The 19,107-nt window shown below is 51.0% G+C and overlaps 1 protein-coding gene across 1 annotated transcript; it reads left to right on the forward strand.

Moving 5' to 3' along the window:
• The first annotated feature begins 474 nt into the window (after window positions 1-474).
• On the forward strand, window positions 475-11,344 carry KRT8 (keratin 8). The gene is made up of 10 exons (XM_061127365.1): window positions 475-521; window positions 3,661-4,114; window positions 6,533-6,741; window positions 7,377-7,437; window positions 8,083-8,178; window positions 8,761-8,925; window positions 9,197-9,322; window positions 10,082-10,302; window positions 10,421-10,479; window positions 10,954-11,344. The coding sequence occupies exons 1-10, from the start codon at window positions 490-492 to the stop codon at window positions 11,124-11,126; spliced, it is 1,596 nt and encodes a 531-aa protein (XP_060983348.1). The 5' UTR covers window positions 475-489; the 3' UTR covers window positions 11,127-11,344.
• Window positions 11,345-19,107: the final 7,763 nt, after the last annotated feature.

Genomic DNA, 19,107 nt, shown 5'->3' on the forward strand with positions numbered 1-19,107 from the left:
TTTTAAAGTGACTTCAGATCTTTGGAGACTCTGCTCTGGTCACTAACCTAGCGGCAGGGAACCTACCTTCAGTATCTAAACAAAATCTTCCCTTCTGTCCCCTAAATCCTATGCTGGTCCTCAAAGTCCCTACTTTATATATGTGGCTGATTTATGCTTTTGTGGATTGCCTTTTTTTGTGACAGAGCTTTATTGAGCTATAATTCACATACCACACAATTCAACCATTTAAAATGTACCATTCAATGATTTTTACTATTTTCACAGGCTTGTACAACGATCATCATAATTGAATTTAGAACATTTTCATCAGCCTTAAAAGAAACTCCATATTTTTACCAATCACTTTCATTCCCCCCAGCCTGGAGGTAGTTTGGCAACCATGGATCTGCTTTCTGTCTCTATAGATTTGCCTCTTCCTGGACATTTCATACAAATAGAATCATGCAATGAATGATCTTGTGTGACTGGCTTCCTTCACTCAGCATAATGTTTTTCAAGGTTCATCTGAATTGTAGCAGGTATGGGTGATTCATTAATTTTTACTGAGAATGGTGTACCATTGTAGAGGGATGTTGCATTTTGTCTCTCTATTCATCAACTGGTAGCTGTTTGCGTTGTTTCCATTTGGCTTCTTTGAGTAGTGCTGCTTTGAGTGAGATGTTTTTGTGTCACCAGTCCTGACCACTGAGAAGAGTGTGTTCAGACCATCTTTTCGGAGGACTGTGAGTGACTTATGATAAGAGCTACCCCGCTAACCCATCTCTGCCCTCAGCCTTGACTTGAGGCCTCCGGACCTCCTTGGTGCCATCCTGCACCATCACCATCAGGGTGGAGGGGGTGAGCATATCCTCCTACCCTCTTCTGATTTCCAGGAAAGGCAGTTTGGAGTAGAATCTGGGTCTGGGTAGGGCAGTCACCGGAAACACTTTCTCTTTTGTTGGGTAGGAAGCAGTGTGCAGACCTCAGTGGCCAGAGACAGCTTTACAAGTTGTCCCCTCAGGCCACCTTGGTCCCATTTTCTGTTCCCTCATAACTTGGCCCTAGTCCTGGAAGTGAAGTAAAGTGAAAGTTGCTTAGTCGCGTCCGACTCTTTACGACTCCATGGACTGTAGCCCACCAGGTTCCTCCGTCCATGGAAATCCCCAGGCAAGAAGACTGGAGTGGGTTGCCATTCCCTTCTCCAGGGGATCTTCCTGACCCAGGGATCAAACCCAGGTCTTCCACATTGCAGGCGGATTCTTTACCGTCTGAACCAATAGGGTTTCCCTCTATTGCTTCCAAGCCGGAATCGCAGGCAGGGGCCACGGGAACCAACAGGTCCGGCCTCTTCTCTTGCATCTGAAGCTGGGTTTCAGGCATGGGGGAGGGGTTGGCTGGGGCTCTGGGCAATAGGGAGCTGACGAGAAAGAAGCAAGCACTTTCCACCCTGGATTGTTCTGGGCTGCCCCAGCAAAGAGGAACTTCCCCTGGGTGAGATCTGGGCCTTCTTACAGCCTGAAAACCACAGGGTCCTTGTAGCCCACTTTGTCTTCATCTTAAACAAAAGGCACTCCTGCAACTAGGGAACCCGGCGGCTGGGGCTGGGGTTGGGAGGGCTGAGATTTCGGGGAGGGCTCTGGGCTGCAGTTCTGTGCTCAGGACTTTAGGTAAGGTCTCTCCCCTCTGAGTGAGCCCAGGTCTGCTGTGTGGACCACGGTGTGGGGGAGGAGAAACAGGGAGCTGCCCGGTCCTCCCTCCCCGGGGCTGCCATACCTGTCTGACCAGCCCCTCCCTCTCTCCTTCCGCCTGCTCTGTGCCTGGTTTGGCACCGGGCCCATAGCCCTCCCTTTGGTCTCTGGAAAGCAAAGTCTCTCAGCTCGGCTCGGTGTGGGTGTTTGTTGGGGAGGGGGGATCTTGCATTCACATCACTCCTTGGAAAACTAAGCATTGTTTAAAGGGGCTGAGAGAGAGCCTGGTACAAACAGGTACTGCCTGGTTCTGTGTGGCAGGACGCCAGGCCTGGGGAGGGTGGGAAGAGAAAAGAGGGAAGGGAAGAAAGGGACGTGGTCATTGTGTCCCCTCTGAGAGTCTCTGGGTTTGTCTTTCCGGAAGGGACTTCAGAGTACATTCTTTTGTGTGTATGTGTGCATGGTCTGGTATGTGTGATCTGAGGTGGCTTATCTGCATGTCTGTCTTTTGGGATTTGTCTGTCTCCCAGGGAGAGGGTTTCTGGGTCTTGCCATCCCTCTGTAAGGGTCTCTGTGCCTGTGCTCTGGGTGCCCGGGATGCCTGCTGGAGAAGGACGGACAGTCATTCACTTACCTGCCCTGGGGACAGGCATGGTAGCAGTCACCTTGGTTAGGGCTTGTGGGCTACGGGCCGCCTGTCCCTCTCCTCCAGGGAATCTGTTGGTTTCTAGTGAACAGCCACCCACTCCTCTCCATTTCATGCCCTGCAGGATCTATCAGAGAATCCAGCCCCAGCCATTAGGTAATTGCTACTGGAATCTCTGCCTTGGGGACCCAAAACTTGTGCTTTCCACCCACAGCCTGCTCCACCCAGGCCTTGAGTGCCTTATTCAACTTCCCATTCTCCAGCCTTCTGCAGGTGCATGCGGTGCCCCAACCTGCTCTCCTGACTCATTTTCTTAATGGGTTTAGGGAGACAGGTGCAAGGATTCTTTTCCTTCTCCTATGGCCAGCGGGGGACAGGGGGGTGGCCGGGGAAGAGAAAGAGAAGGAGGGCCCACGCAACTGCTGGTTGACTCACTGTTGGTGCTCTCCACCCCACCCCCACCTCACAGTCTTGCCTCTTTCCTGTGATTCACCCACTCGGGGCTATGGGAATGACTCCTACAAGCAGTGATGAGCAATGAGATGAAGCCCCCGATGCAGCCACCTTCTCTCCTGACCTCCCCCCAGCCTGCCCTTTAGCTCTTGTTCATCCTTCTCTGTGCCTTTCAGTCCCAAGAATCCTGTGATCTTGGGAGGCGAGAAAGACACCACGGCATTGTGTCCTGGAAAAGCACTGTGTTGGATGGATCTCACTTTAACTTTCACATACAGCCCCATAGCTAAGACAGTGTGTGTTCCTTCATTCATTCATTCCATGAATATTTTCCCAGTGCCTCCTGGCACTGCACCAGGGGCTGAGGGCACAGCAGTAACTGAGGAAAGACCAGGTAAATGGTTGACCTCAGGTTCAATGATTTGGAACCCAAGTGTCCAGCCTGGGCAGACCTTTGTAATCACACGAAGTGGAGGAAAGAACACAGGGTGGTGTCTTTGGAGTATCGGCTGCTCAGAGGAGACTCAAATGCCAGGGGTCCCTTGCTGGCCCTGTTCCCCAGTCTGTGCATTTATTTCCCATGGAAGGGAAGGAGATAAGACCCAGGATTTGGGGCTGCAGTGGCTGGGCAGCCCCGGGCAAGCTCTGTTACAGGGAGCTTGTAGAGGCTGGCAGAGAGTGCTTGCACTTTTACATTCACAGAATTGCCTTTTCCTGGGCTCCAGGGTGGTGCAGGCGTGGGCTCCGGGGTGGGAGCAGCTCTCTGCTGCCCCCACCTGAGTCCGGCCTGTAGGTGGCAGGTGTCAGGTTAGGCCCTGCCCCCCTCAGGGCCTAGCCACTCAGCTACAAGGCCAATCCCCTCCTCATGGGCTGGGCTCTGTTTTATAAAAGGCCATCGGGGCGCTGTACCCCACCGAGAAGCAGCTTCTCAACTCCTCGACTCTTACTCAGCTTCAGCCTCCTCGCCTCCGGCCTCCTCGCCTCCTCTCCAGCCTCCATCATGTCCATCAGGGTGACCCAGAAGTCCTACAAGGTGTCTACCTCCGCCCCAAGGTCCTTCAGCAGCCGCTCCTACACCAGTGGGCCCGGCTCCCGCATCAGCTCCTCGGCCTTTTCCCGAGTGGGCAGCGGCAGCAGCTTTCGGGGCGGCCTGGGCACCGGCATGGGTGTGGCTGGGAGCTACGGTGGGGCCCCAGGTTTGGGGGGCATCACAGCTGTCACCGTGAACCAGAGTCTGCTGAGCCCCCTCAAGCTGGAGGTGGACCCCAACATCCAGGCCGTCCGCACCCAGGAAAAGGAGCAGATCAAGACCCTCAACAACAAATTTGCCTCCTTCATCGACAAGGTGAGGGTTCCCCTCTGCGTGGCTGGCAGTGCCTGGGGCTGGACCAGGATTCCAGCCCTTTCTCTTGGTCACCCCACCCTCCATGGGCACATCTCCAGCCCCTCACTGGTGTCCTGCTGGGCTCCACCCACTCTGGCAACATTCTGCCTTCCAACCAGTGACTTGGCCCCTCTGCGCACTTAGGTTTGGGCAGGGGAAGGGATAGGGAGGGATCTTAGAGGCTTCTGACTCTAAATCTTGGGGGCCCCCTGCCTCACTCGCCCATCTCACCCCAAGTCTGTAAAGCTCTCAGCCTCGAAGTGTTCCAGGTGTTTAGCTTCGGGTGGGAGGGGAATTCCTCTCTCAGGATCACCCTTCTCCCTATCCGGGCCCCAGGGGCCTTTCCAGGAGTGCTCCTGTGCTTTAAAAAAAAAAAAAAAAAATAGGAATTTGATAGGATTCTAGGAGAAGGAAGCAGCAGTCTTGATTCAAGCAGGCAAATATTGATCCAGACCTTTGGCGTCCCAGGGATCTGAGAGTTGGGGGCATCAAGATGAGTCATAACTTGGCCAGGGCCCCGGGAGCTGACCTTGTGGGCGGGGCCGGGCGGGGCAGAGACCCGCCCCCACGGAGGGGTGAGGGGCAGAGGCCGCAGGCTGGAGACGGGCTCCTAGTCTCCTGGGGAGCACTTAGCACCTGGGGTTTCGGGGGTGGGGGTGGGGGTGTGTCGGGGTGGAGTGGGGTAGGAGTGGGGTGGGGTGGGACGCCAGGGACTGGCTTCAGGAAAGCCCATGCAGGATTCAAAGTCTGAGGGCGTGGGACACTCTACCCGCGTTTCACGTCCTTTTAAACCCCAGGATTTATGGTTTCAGATAAGGCGCCTATCCGCCCACGCCCCTCTCCCCTCCACCGCTCACTCTTCCCTCCTCCGCTCCGCCCCAATGAGCTGGCTCCACTTTCCCAGGGAAGGCGCCAGGCCGGGTTTTGCAGCCTGGGGTTGGGAGGGGTTGTTGCTCCCTTAAGGCCCCAGGGCCCCCGGCGCTGGAGGACGGGTTCCTTTCTGCTGACTGGCTCCTGGGAGGCATTGTGGGAACGGAAGGAGGGAAATCCTGGGGCAGATTGGCGCCTTTAAGAATTGGAGTCCCCTGGGAAACCGGTCCTCCCCTGTTTTTGGGGAGGGCTTGATGGTTCCTTGGCCTTAAGGACCCTTGACTTGACTTCTTGACTGCCTTTTTCTAGCTCTGGGGTCTTCCCAGTGAGTAGTTAAGCAGAGGCCAAAGGTCCCCAGTGCTCTACCCTTTCCTTTGATGGACTAACTTGCTAAATCTGATTTCCTCATCTACAAAATGGGCTCCCTAATCCCTTAAATCCAAGAGGTTTTGCCTATTCAAGCATATAATGTATGTAAGAGCTTAGCAGTGCTTGGCCTACATTAAGCAGTCTAATAAGGGTAAATGTTATAATTACTTATTTTTTATAATTTTGGGACAGAATGAGCTGGGGAAGAAAGGGATTTACAGAGATGAATTTGCTGGATCTGAACCAAACTCTTAAGACAAACTTCTCTTCCAAGTCCTCCTAATTTAAAAGTAGTTCCAACTTTGGGTTAATTAAAAAAAAAAAAAAAAGCATTCCTCTTCTTGGAACCAGTTTATTATTCTTTCATTAAAAAAATTTCTCTTCCAACATGGCTTAATTTCATCATAAAATCTGGATTCCTCGAACCCAAGAAACCTAGGACCTTTGTGTTTTGGACAGGAAAACAGGATTGTGGATTCAGGATGGAGTAGGGTGGGGTTGGATGTTGGAGAACTTAAAGAGAGGGCTGTGGGGAGGAGGGTCTTCAGTTTGCAGACAGATTTACCTAGTTGCTTACCCTGCTTACCCTCTTATCCTGCTAAAAGTGCCTTCGGCACAGAGATGGTGTTTGGGTAGGGCTTGCCTGAGATCTTCTAGGCCATTGCAGGGTTGAGGAGACCTGGGCTCAGAGAGGGGAAGCAACTCAAGATCAGTAGCAACATTAGGCTAAAACCTAGGTCTTCTGGCCAGTGCTTTCCAGACTGTAGGACTGAAGTTTCCCTGTAATCTATGAGTCTCTCAAAGCCACTCCAAAGAATAATCATGATTGTTTGATATGAACCATCTATATTTCTTTCAATCATGAAAAGTGTTAATCAAAACTTGGCTACTTTTACTGATTTGTAATATACAATCTCAGTCAATAGTACCTATTTTTTTTCCTGAAAGTATAACTTCAACATAATTCCTAGATATTTACTTCCAACCATGTACCCCCTTATCTCCCTGCAGCCCAGCACTAATGGAGTTCTGGAGACCCAACTGCTTGGGGAGTGTATTAAGGGAAAACAGTGCTTGCTGTGTGCCAGACTTTGAGCCCTGGCCTGATGTGACTGTGGACTTTTCTGCCCCATCATACAGGTGCGGCACCTGGAGCAGCAGAACAAGGTTCTGGAGACCAAATGGAACCTCCTGCAGCAGCAGAAAACTGCCCGGAGCAACATAGACAACATGTTTGAGAGCTACATCAACAACCTCCGTCGGCAGCTGGAAACTCTGGCCCAGGAGAAGCTGAAGCTGGAAGTAGAGCTTGGCAACATGCAGGGGCTGGTGGAGGACTTCAAGACCAAGTGAGCCTCCATCCTCCCCAACTGAAATCATCGCACCCTGCCTCGCCCCTTGGGACCAGAGGTTTCAGACCCAAGGCCCTCTGCTTTTTGGGCAGTGCAGTCCTATATAATTAGGGTGACCCCAGGACACTGTAGGTTTATGTCCACTGTTAATAGCACTTCCCCTCCCCCTTCAATCGCAGAACTGTCTTGATTTGGACAACAAATTATCTTCTAGAGTTTACATAGTAAATCTAAGATGGGAGACAGAGGTAGCCAACAGGCCTTTGTTGTATATTAACAGCCCTGGCCCCATTTCTTCCCTATCCCTGATTTCCTGCACGTTCCAGAAAGTTCTGTCAAAGGTCTCATGTCAGTCACTGTTACTAGCTCTCTTCATATGCCTAATCCAATATATATTTGTGGGTTTGGAGAGACACTTCCTGCTCTAGGCTTCCTCACTGACTGGGGATGGCGTGGGGTAAGGCTGGAGAGACAGTAGCTGGTTGGGGCAGAATGACCAGACCAACAACCATCTCACATCTTTTTACATTTCCATTAATTGAATTTTCTAGATATTCTTGCCCCCCTCAAAAGACTCATGGCAACCTCACCTTTCCCTTTCATCCTCTGATTCTATGTCTCTGCCTTATTAGGTATGAGGAAGAAATCCAAAAGCGCACAGACATGGAGAATGAATTTGTCATCATCAAGAAGGTGAGGGAGCACCCCTCCCCCCACCAGACACAGAAGGCTGGTGCTTAGAGACTCAGGCTGGAGGCTTTCTGTTCTTAAATGTTTCTAAGTAATGGGACAAAATTTGGGTGCCTCCTAGGTACTGAACATAGAAGGACAGAGTTAGGTGCATTTGGACAAAACTATGGGTGGCTCAGAGGTTAAAGCGTCTGCCTGCAATGCAGGAGACCCGGGTTTGATCCCTGAGTTGGGAAGATCCCCTGGAGGAGGAAATGGCAACCCACTCCAGTATTCTTGCCTGGAGAATCCCATGGAGGGAGGAGCCTGGTAGGCTACAGTCTATGGGGTCGCAAAGAGTCGGACATGACTGAGCGACTTCACTCATGGGTGTTGGGACATGGTTAAGAAAATGGAGCAGTAGAACTGGAGGTCCAGCTATAGAAGGCTTCCAGGACGAGGGGGAGGGGGAGAAGAGGCGGGAGGAGGAGGAATGTGCAGGAAGCTGAGGTAAAAGGGCTGGGAATACAGGTGTGGTGGGGCAGAGACAGGACTGGATCATTGAGGTGGGAAGGCAGTTAGAAAGTTCTAAGTATAGGCCACTGGGTGTCCCCGGCTTGGAGTCAGGAGTGGGCACTCAGCTTCGGCTCCCCTCTCCCCACCCCGTAGGATGTGGATGAAGCTTACATGAACAAGGTCGAGCTGGAGTCCCGCCTGGAGGGGCTGACTGATGAGATCAACTTCTACAGGCAACTGTATGAAGAGGTACGTTCTTAGTTGCTGGAGACTGGAGTTCCTTGGCCCCGTCAGAGGCTCCTTCCAGCCCCGCCAGTGCACCAACAGACAAGGGCCCAACCCGGAATAATTCCAACTGCCAATAGTAACCTGGCATGGATGTCCTTTATGTTCTGTCTCCCTGCATGAGGGAGGGTTTACTACCCCATTCACAGATGAGAAAATGGGCTCAGAGAACTAAAAGAGGCTGTCCAAGGTCATCATACATAATGCAGAGTGGTGACCTGGCTATCTCAGACCTGGTCTGTCCCAAGGGTTTAGATAGATCCTTTAGGCTGTACGGGAGCCCTCTGGGGGGGCATCATACTGGTAGCTGAGAGTGTGGAAGGGCTCTGCCCTTCTGGCTTCTCACCCAAAGCCGGATTTCCTTTTATCCTGGCCTCATTTCATCTTTACTTCCCTCCAAGTTCCAGGTCTTTGACCCATCTTCCTTCTTTAGGAACTTTGCCTTCTCTCCCGCCCTAACTGTCTTGTCCTCTGTGGAAGGCCCTTCTACAGAAGGGACTCTTGCGTGCAGGGCCAGGGCCTCACCTCCTCCCCTTCCTGCCACAGGAGATCCGTGAGATGCAGTCTCAGATTTCTGACACGTCCGTGGTCCTGTCCATGGACAACAACCGCAACCTGGACTTAGACGGCATCATCGCTGAGGTCAAGGCCCAGTATGAGGAGATCGCCAACCGCAGCCGGGCTGAGGCCGAGACCATGTACCAAATCAAGGTAAGGAGCAGGTCACAAGCGGCTGCTCCCCTTTAGGGTAGTGCTGGGTGCTAGTCCTTCCTTGGGGGAAAAGCGAGATTTCAAACTCTGCCTGCTGGGAGTAGGGCTGCCGAGTCGTGCCGGGGGACAGGGATGGGATGTTCCAGGCTCAGAGGTACGGAGCCCGGTGGGCGTGAGATGACCTGGGCTCTGGTGACTTGGCTGAGGGTACTCTCTCCTCGGAGGGACCAGGGGTCCCCTCTCAACCTCACTCCTCGTCTCACCTCTGCAGTATGAGGAGCTTCAGACACTGGCTGGGAAGCATGGGGATGACCTCCGTCGCACGAAGACGGAGATTTCTGAGATGAACCGGAACATCAGCCGTCTCCAGGCAGAGATCGAGGGCCTCAAAGGCCAGGTATGGGCTGGGCTGGGGATGGGAGAGGGTCCTGGGACACCTCTGGGTGGGAGGAGATAGTACAGAAAGGAGTGAGGTGTCTGGGGGTTGGGGAAAGGATCCTGGGAGTTGGAGGGGTAGCTACAGTCCAGACTGTTCTGGAAGGCTGAGGGGTCAAAACAGGGGTCACAGGGGGCTGGGCAGGTAGGTTGGAGGTCTAGGATGGGTTCCCCAAGCTTGCTTTATCTGTCTTATAAATCAGGGTGCTTATATATCAGATGTCTTAAGGGGTTTAGAAAGCAGAGATCTAGTCCTGTTGGGAGTGGGGATAGTACTGTATAGCATCCCAGGTGAGAAGTGTGTGCAGGAGGGATCTGGAAGCTGCTCATATTCCCCCATTTCGCTTCCTGAGTCTCACTCACAAGTAACATTTTCTTCCTTTTTTTAAAAGAAATTTTATTTATTCAGCTGCTTTGAGTCTTAGTTGTGGCACGTGCACTCTCTTGTGTCTTGTGGGCTGAGAGTAGGTAGCTGACATGTAGGATCTTAGTTCCCTGATCAGGGATCGATCCCCTGCATTGCAAGGCAGATGTTTAACCACTGGACCATGAAGAAAATCCCCTCTAACATTTTCCTGGAATAAGGCGGGTGGAGTTGGTTAGTCCAGGTCATGGAGAGGGGGTCCCTAAAGGAGGGGAAAGGGAGAGTGGGTGCAGGGGGAGAAGGAGAGGAAGCAACCAAACTCTGCTTTACCTGCTTACCTGTCCGCTCCCCCCACAGAGGGCTTCCCTGGAGGCTGCCATCGCTGATGCTGAGCAGCGTGGTGAGATGGCTGTTAAGGATGCTCAGGCCAAGCTGGCTGAGCTGGAGGCCGCTCTGAGGAACGCCAAGCAGGACATGGCACGGCAGCTGCGTGAGTACCAGGAGCTCATGAATGTCAAGCTGGCCCTGGACGTGGAGATTGCCACCTACAGGAAGCTGCTGGAGGGCGAGGAGAGCCGGTAGGTGTGGGGGTTCTCTGACCACCCCTGGTGCACCATCTCTGGAGTGCGGGAGATGGGACCTGGGTCCTCAGGGCCGAGGGTTGGTCCTGATATTCCATGTGTCCTCTGGGTACAGGCTGGAGTCTGGGATGCAGAACATGAGTATCCACACCAAGACCACCAGTGGCTACGCAGGTGAGTGTCCTCGTCTTGGGGGCCAGGGCAGGAGGGCAGCTCCTATATGGTTCCCTCTAATACAGCTGAGGAAGCTGGGGCCCAGTTAAATGTCCTGTCCAAGGTCACACGCATGCGTGCATGTGTACTCACTCACTCAGTCATGTCCAAGGCTTTGCGACCCTACGGACTGTAGCCCACCAGGCTTCTCTGTCCATGGGATTCTCCAGGCAAGAATACTGCAGTGGGTTGCTATGCCCTCCTCCAGGGGATTTTCCTGATCTAGGACTCAACCCACGTCTCTAACATCTCCCCAAGGTCATATAGCTAATAGCAAAGCCCTGTCCCACCCTGCTCCTAGTTTTCGCCCAATCATCTTGGAGAAGTGAACCAGGGCCCCTGGGGACCACTTCTGGAGTGTCAGGGAGATAAGGGGAATAGCACCTGATGTGAGCATAGCCTCGCATATTCACATGGCTGTCTCTTCCCCACCAGGTGGACTGACTTCGTCCTACGGGACCCCTGGCTTCAACTACAGCCTGAGCCTGGGCTCTGGCGGTGGCCCCAGCTCCTTCAGCCGCACCAGTTCCAAGGCTGTGGTTGTGAAGAAGATTGAGACCCGCGATGGGAAGCTGGTGTCTGAGTCCTCTGATGTCCTGTCTAAGTGAAAGGCTCCTGCGGTCCCTCCCAGCATTCCCCCGCTCACTGGCTCCCGCAGATAGAGTTGTGCGGGGGAGCATGTGCATGGGAGACCTGAGGTTTCACCCCTGTCCTCCGCCCACACCTGGGGGGAGTCGACTGCCTGGGGTTGCCCCTTTTGCCCATGACCCCAACTAAAAGCCAACGTAAGCGTCTTTTTCAGAATAAATCCAATTCGAGTATCTTTTTTCAGAATAAAGCTTCAGTTGGCTCTGCCAACCCGCTATGCTGTGTGCACCCCTTGTTTGTGAGGTGGGGAGAGAGGTTGTCAGGAGGCCTCTCTCTGGGATCTCTGGGATCAGAAGCTGGGGTGGGGGGCCATGTGGAGGAGAGTCTGGCCTCCTCCAGGCTGTTCCCAGAGAGACTATTTTTGCTGAAAAACTCATTGATGCCTTGGTCTCAAATACCCCACTTGACTTTTATCTGTGCAGCAAACTTTGTTGGGGAGCAGAGCAGGTTTCGGGTGGGAAGATGAGGAGGGTTTCCTTTCTCTAGACCTCACAGGTGATTGGCATCAGGATCAGGCCCAGAGACACCAAGTAATTGGCCTAATTAAAAATCAGGTATTCGAACCCTGGACCATCCAGTTCTCAGGCCTGAACTCCTCAACCAGGCACATGGCATTTTCTCGGTGGCCAGAGATGCCTTTGTACCATCTTCATTCCTTAGCACCTGGGGACAAGGAATCCCTAGGGACGCAGGAAGTTCCTGCAGAGATCTAGAGTCCATTCTCAGCAGCTGGGTGTGTCACACCCACAGTTTCTAGAAGCCAAGATGGGATAGGGACTTGGCATGGACTCATGTCCCCTTCCTGGCTCCACTCACAGTCTAAACCACACCCCACGGCTCCTCGCCACTCTTTCCCACCCATTTACCTGCAGTGTTTATGTGATATACAGTGGAGTATGTAAAGGGTGTGTGTGTTCTGTTTGCACGTGGAGGGTGTGCTGTGTGTATATGGGTGTGGGTGGGTTCTGTGGAGTGTGTATAGGGGTTGTGCTTATCTCGTAGGAACACGGTCTCCAGGGTTCAGGGCAGTAGCAGGGCGTCTCTGGTACTTGGCTCTGTAGCCACTACCACCACTCCTGGAGTTCTGGGCGGATTCGCTGGCCCCTCATTGCTGCTGGACGAAGTGAGTCCTTAGCACGGCTGAGATGGGGGGCGTTTTCAGACTTTCCCAAACACCAGAGGAGAACGAACAGGTGGGGGCTGTCTCACTGCCTCCCTTGCTGCCCACCTCAGTGGAGCTGCTTCCAGACCCAGCCGAGGCACTCTGCCTGGACCAGGGCCACTGTTTCATCCTTTGTCACACGAGAGGACTTCACTCTTTGATGATAAAACTTAACAGCACCATTATCCGGAGCAGCGACTCTTAACTACTGTGGCAGCAGCTGTCAGCACGAACTTCATTTTTATCAAGACCTGCAGACGTTTATATATATACAAATGAAAGAGAAAGTTCATAAGACAATATCAGCCATCTGCCCTCTGTTCATATGTGACTGGCTGTCTTACTGGGAGCCCAGAAGATGGTATTGGGACCCGGACAGGCTCAGCAAGCACCCAGTGAGAGAGATCTCTCCCCCATTGAGGCCCCAAGTCAGCATTTTCAACTGTGCCCTACAGGTGGAAGCCAACCCCCTGTCTTATCAGGCCTTGGCCCTGGGGCGGTGGGCACATTGGTGGTGGTGGGGGGTGGGTGGGCAGCCATCAAAGGTCCCATCAAAGCTCTCCTGGAGTTTCCATCCCTCCCTCCACTTCCTCCGCTGTTTGGTTATGAAAGAAAGCTCCAGGGAGAATTCCGTTTCCCTCTCCCACTCCTCCTTCCTTTCCTGGTTATTGTGTATCTAAGATACCACCTCCTCTGGCTTTCTGTATTTAATCTCGTACAAGAGCCAGGTCCTCCAGTTCTCATTAGATGAGACACTGCTGAAGGATGGATGGTCACATTTCCCTCATACCTGCCTGGTGGTAGATCTTGTGCTTCATCACATTTCAAGCCTCTGAGGACCCAGGGAGGCAGGTATTAGAACCCCACCCCCCTTCTTTCAAGAGCTGTTTTTCCAGCTCCAACCCCGTGGTTCTGGTAGCCTTCCCCTAATAGCACCTCTTCTCTGGGGCCAGAAAGGTGGAGGGAGCCAGGCTTGGCCAATCACAGGCCCTTTTGTGAGGTCAACACTAAATGCAATAAAATGCAGATAGTGTTCAATGGGTTTCTTTTGACATTCATACTGTAATGGAGAATATTGCCTGTGTCACAGAAGATTCCCTTGGGCCCCTTGCCAGGGTGCAGCTTTTCTTCTAATTGACGTATAGTTGACTGCCAATGTTGTGTTAGTTTCTGGTGTACAACAACGTGATTCAGTTTACCTATCTATATACTCACATACACACACACATATATTCTTTTCTAGATTCTTTTCCATTATAGGTTATTGTTGTCGTTCAGTCGCTAAGTTGTGTCTGACTCTTTGTGACCCCATGGACTGTAGCCTACCAGGGTCCTCTGTCCATGGGGATTCTCCAGGCAAGAATACTGGAGTGGATTGCCATTTCTTTCTTCACGGGATCTTCCCAGACCAGGGATCGAACCTGTATCTCCTGTTTTGGCAGGTGGATTCTTTCTCACTGAGCAATAGTTCCCTGTACTGTATAGTGGGCTTCCCAGGTGATAAAGAAGCTGCCTGTCAGTAGTGTAGGAGACTTAAGAGAGGAGGGTTGACTCCCCCGGAAGACCCCCTGGAGGAGGAAATGGCAACCCACTCCAGTATTCTTGCCTGGAGAATCCCAGGGACAGAGGAGCCTGGCGGGCTACAGTCCATATGGGGTTGCTAAGAGTTGGACATGACTGAGCAACTTGGTACACACGTAGCATACAGTGGGAAACTGTTGTATCTATTTTACATACAGTTGTGTGTATTTGTTAATCCCAAACTCCTAATTTATTCCTGCCTCCGCTCCCCACCCCCTTTCCCATTTGGTAATCTTTAAGTTTGTTTTCTGTGTCTGCAGAGTACACTCAAAAAAATGCAAATCAAAAGAAAATGCAAATCAGATTCAGTTACTCTCCTACTTAACCCCCAGGATGTTGACCCCCAGGATAAAACCCTAAGCACCCCCTACCTTGGCCCACAGCCTGGGCCAGCTCAGCCTCCACCCGCTTTAGCACCTCCCCACGCACATCTCCCCCATCATCCCCCCCTCCCAGCTCCCCCACCCCCCGACCCTCCCCCAACAGTTGTGGAGCTCTGCAGCTTCACATCACATTCCTTCTGCCCTGGGCCATTGCACATGCTGTTCTCTGCTTGGAATGGGATGGCTTTTCTCAGTGTAGGCGCTTCCTAGGCAGGTGGAATCTTCCTGGACCAGGGATCGAACTTGTGTCTCCTGCATTGGCAGATGGATTCTTTACCACTCAGCCACCAGGAAAGCCATATTTTTGGCCATTTTAACCTTTTTAAAACTCTTTCCTTTTGGGGGAAAAATCCATTTGCTCAGGCCTAGTCCATGAGCAGCTTATGTATTGATTTATTAAAGTGTCTCCCTGCCAAACGGACTTAGCCCCGTGTGAGCAATAGCCAGTCCTCTGTAATGGTTTGGGCAGGAGTGGAAAGAGCAGAGTTAGGCCTGGGTTGGCCTAAATGTGCCTAGCAGTGTGCCTGGTACCTGGAGGGTGGGGAGGCGGATGGCAGAGGTGAATACGACACTGCTGGTAGCTCCCGAATCCCTGTTCCTCCTCTTTTCCCTCCGTAGATAGAACTCTGCTTTTTAGTTGGACACATGGCTACCAGGAAAAAAGACTAATTTCTTGGTGTTCTTTGCAGTTAGTTGTGGCCATGTGAGAAAGGGATAGAAGTGGACGTGGAGGGTGCAGCTTCTGGGAAGTGTTCTTAGAGGGAGAGAACAAGAGCTGTTTTGGCTGTTTCCTGCTGGCAGGAATGCATATATAATGGCTGCAATTCAGGAGCCATAAAGGACCATGAGGTGACTGGGGAATGGAAGCCACCCTCGGCAGAGCAGAAGAGGGCTAAGACCTGGGTCCATGGCACCATGAAATGTCATTCCTGCCTTGGACAGAATATTTCCGTGTGTCTGGAAAATTGAAAGAGAAAGAAGCTTCTGTCTGAATTGGGACACTGTTATTTTGGTTTTTTTCTGTTACTCCCAGCTAAGCTAGTTCTAATACAGTAAGCATATCTGCCTGTCTCAGGTGGGTAGCTGCTAGAGGAGTCCCAAGGATGAACAGAGAGTAGACTGTGATAAGCAAACTGGCTTCCAGTCCTGGCTTGCTTTCTGACCTTGACTTGCTCTGGGATGTTTGGGAAAACCCTCCCTTCTCTGGGCCTCAGTTTCCCGTTCTTGAACAAAGAGGGCTGGACTCTAGGGTTGCTATGATATCTTCTAGCTCTGCCTTCTTATCATCTGGACAGTTTGGTGAGTCATGGAGACCTGGAATGCTGAACTGAGAAATTTGTATTTGATCTCAGAGACACTGATGTCACTAAAGATTTTTTTTTTTTTGGTGGAGAGGAAGGAAGTGAATTGACGGAGGAGGCAGTGCTTTAGGAAGATGAACCTGGCAGCTCCCAACAGGGACACGTGACTAAGTGGGACAGGGCATTGGGTGAGGATCAGAGGACCTGGGTGGACACCCCGGCTCTGCCAGTCATGGTGTCTATGACCTTGGGCATACTGCTTCTTCTCTTTGAACCTCGGTTTGCAGTCAGCTTAATGGGACATCAACACCGCCCAGAGTGGTTGTGAGATTGGAACCGGTAAGCCATGTGAAAGTGTCCTGTGGACTGTAAATGGAGACGCTTGCTCTTTCCCCATCCCTCTCAGGAGCCTGCTCTCTGTCCCCCTTCTGTGTCTCTTACCCACCCCATGCACTATACTACTCCCCATAAGACCAGGGAGACTCAAGAAGCAGCCTGGGGCTGAGAAGAAGGCAAAGGTGTCCCAAGGCATATCCCTGCTCCCCACTCCCTCCCCACTTTTCTTAGGTTTCTCCTCCTCAATTCTGTGTGTATTGGGTTTTGCAGTTTTCAAAGCGGCTTCACTTGGTTTGGGTTTGGTTCTCTCTCTCTTCCTCTCTGTGAGGAAGGTTCAAGGCTCATTTTATGTTTTTAAACTACAAATCCTAAATTTTTTAATGATAAAAATATCCCTCGTCACATGAAGTAATAATTCCAACTCACTGTGATAGAACTGTATTGTGCAGGATGCGCCTTTTATTTAATACAATTGTGAGTCTCTAAACTCAGTCTCCTTCTACTGTGACCCCTTTCATTCAGAAATATACTTGGAATATTGTCAAGTCTCATTTTATAGGTGAAGGACGAGACCCAAGATCAGGGAGGGGAAGACACTTGCTCAGGGTTGCCTGGCTGTTTGGCGGCAAAACTTGGATTAGATCAAGGACCTCAACCTGTTTTTCCCAGATTATTTTATTAATACTTACCCAGACTCTTTTAACCTAGAGAGAAGTTGCAGGATCACAGGGGAGGACTGAGGAATGGACCACACTGGTGGGTGTGCCTAGGGGGAGGAGAGAGGTGGTGGTGGTTTAGTTGCTAAGTTGTGTCCAACTCTTGCGACTGTAGCCTGCCAGGCTCCTCTGTCCACGGGATTCTCCAGGCAAGAATACTGGAGTGGGTTGCCATTTCCTTCTCCAGAGGGGAGAGGAGGGCAGTACAACTTCAGGTTGGCGGTATCCATAGGTAACTTCCTCCCTTCAGGCGCCACCTGAAGTTACCATAGGTTACTATAGATACCTTTACTCAGGCTTCTGGCGCCACCTGGAGATATATTTGGGAAGTGCAACCAGACTAGCCTTCCCCACTAGTCTCCTCCTGGCTTCTGGATGTTTCCTCTAAACCCCCTTTTCCTTCTAGATACTGGTCTATTTTAGGGTCTTATTAGAACAGAGAATGTAGGTAACTTGGAGTTTTTTTTTTGGTTTAGGGGGTCAAAATTCAAATACTTACAGGGGTCAGACCACTAATGTGAAAGAGGAAAGTAGGTCTGGGGTAAGAAACTGTGTATAGACACCTGCTGTTCACATAAAAAAAAAAAACAAAAACAAAAACCTGGAATATCCTTCTGCTCACAAAGAATTGTGTTTTCCATTGTTTTTTTTGAAACTTGCTGGCCTTTCATTCTCCCACCGGAGACTGAAAGACGGACTCAGGGATGGTTTAATTTCTTCTTATCTCTATTATAAGGTGCTCCAAGTGTAGAGAAGACATCTGCTACTTATTTAGATTCATTGTTGGGACAGTAGGAGGGAATGGTGGACTTCCCTGATGGTTCAGTGGTTAAGAATCCACCTGCCAATGCAGAGGACACAGGTTCGGTCCCATATAGGAAGATTCCCCATGCCATGGGGCAACTGAGTTCAAGTGACAACTGCTGAGCCTGCACTCGGGAGCTCCACACTGAAGCTGCTGAGCACAAGTGCCTAGAGCCAGCGCACTGCAACAAGAGAAAGCCTGCATGCAACACTGAAGACCCAGCACAGATTAAAAAAAAAAAAAAAAAAAAGGGAATAGTGAGGACTATGCCAACTAGAATTACTGATAATCCCTGGGCCAGAGGCATCCCTGCTATGGGGCTCTTGTTTTATCGGGCTTTGCTCTGTTACCCTCTGGCCATTGACTCTCAACCCTTGGTGAGGAGTACAAGGGACCAAGGAAGTGCCCACCCAGACAGAGCTGTGTCTTCCTATTCCTATCCAGACAGCCTTGAGTGCACTTCCAGGAACTGCTGGGCGTCTTCCCTGGGCTCTGTCTGCTGCCGAACCTCTGGTTCTGACCGTGACTGTGGGATGGCTGAGTTGGGGTGGAGGGGTGTCCAGAGCTGCCACATCCCATCAGGCACCACGTGTGGAGATAGAGGACTTGAAACGTGGTCTGGCTGAATTGGGATGCACTGTAAGCATAAAAGGCAAGGCACATCTTGAAGGCAGTATGAGAAAAAATGAATATAAAGTATTAATGATTCAAACTGCTGATTACATGTAGAAATAATATTTTGGGTATATTAAATTAAAAGACACTTGCTCCTTGGGAAAAAAGCTATGACCAACGTAGATAGCATATTAAAAAGCAGAGACAGTACTTTGCCAGCAAAGGTCCTTCTAGTCAAAGCTATGGTTTTTCCATAGCTTTGGAATGTATGTATGTGATACATACACTTCCATAGTCATGTATGGATGTGAGAGTTGGACTATAAAGAAAGCTGAGCGCCAAAGAATTGATTCTTTTGAACTGTGGTGTTGGAGAAGACTCTTGAGAGTCCCTTGGACTGCAAGGAGATCCAACCAGTCAATCCTAAAGGAAATCAGTCCTAAATATTTATTGGGAAGATTGATGCTGAAGCTGAAACTTCATACTTTGGCCACCTGATTGATGCAAAGAACTGACTCCTTTGAAAAGACCCTGATGCTGGGAAAAATTGAAGCAGGAGGAGAAGGGGAAAACAGAGGATGAGATGGTTGGATGGCATCACCAACTCGGTGGTCATGAGTTTGAGTAAGCTCAGGGAGTTGGTGACGGACAGGGAAGCCTGACGTGCTGCAGTCCATGGGGTTGCAAAGAGTCGGACATGACTGAGTTACTGAACTGAAACTGAAGTTAAATATGTGTGTGCTGTGTGCTCAGTCACTCAGTCGTGTCTGACTCTTTATGGCCCCATGGATTGTACCCTCCAGGTTCTCTGTTCATGGAATTTTCCAGTCAAGAATACTGGAGTGGGGTGCTATTTTCTACTTTAAAGTTAAACATATGTGCTATTAAAATGAATCCCCCTATTCCTTTTTACTATATGAATGTAGCTACTAGAAAATTTAATATTCCACACGCAGTTGGTATTTGTAGTTCACCTTATATTTCTTGGGGCTTCCCTTGTGGCTCAGCTGGTAAAGAATCTGCCTGCAATGTGGGAGACCTG

Source organism: Dama dama, chromosome 3, assembly GCF_033118175.1.
Source record: "Dama dama isolate Ldn47 chromosome 3, ASM3311817v1, whole genome shotgun sequence".
Taxonomy (NCBI): domain Eukaryota; kingdom Metazoa; phylum Chordata; class Mammalia; order Artiodactyla; family Cervidae; genus Dama; species Dama dama.

Excerpts from the sequence above, each read along its gene's own strand:
- KRT8 (XM_061127365.1), top strand. The coding sequence starts at position 490 with ATGTTTTTCAAGGTTCATCTGAATTGTAGCAG. Across the intron at positions 4,115-6,532 it reads TTGCCTCCTTCATCGACAAG|GTGCGGCACCTGGAGCAGCA; the intron begins GTGAGGGTTCCC and ends CCCATCATACAG. Across the intron at positions 9,323-10,081 it reads TCGAGGGCCTCAAAGGCCAG|AGGGCTTCCCTGGAGGCTGC; the intron begins GTATGGGCTGGG and ends CTCCCCCCACAG.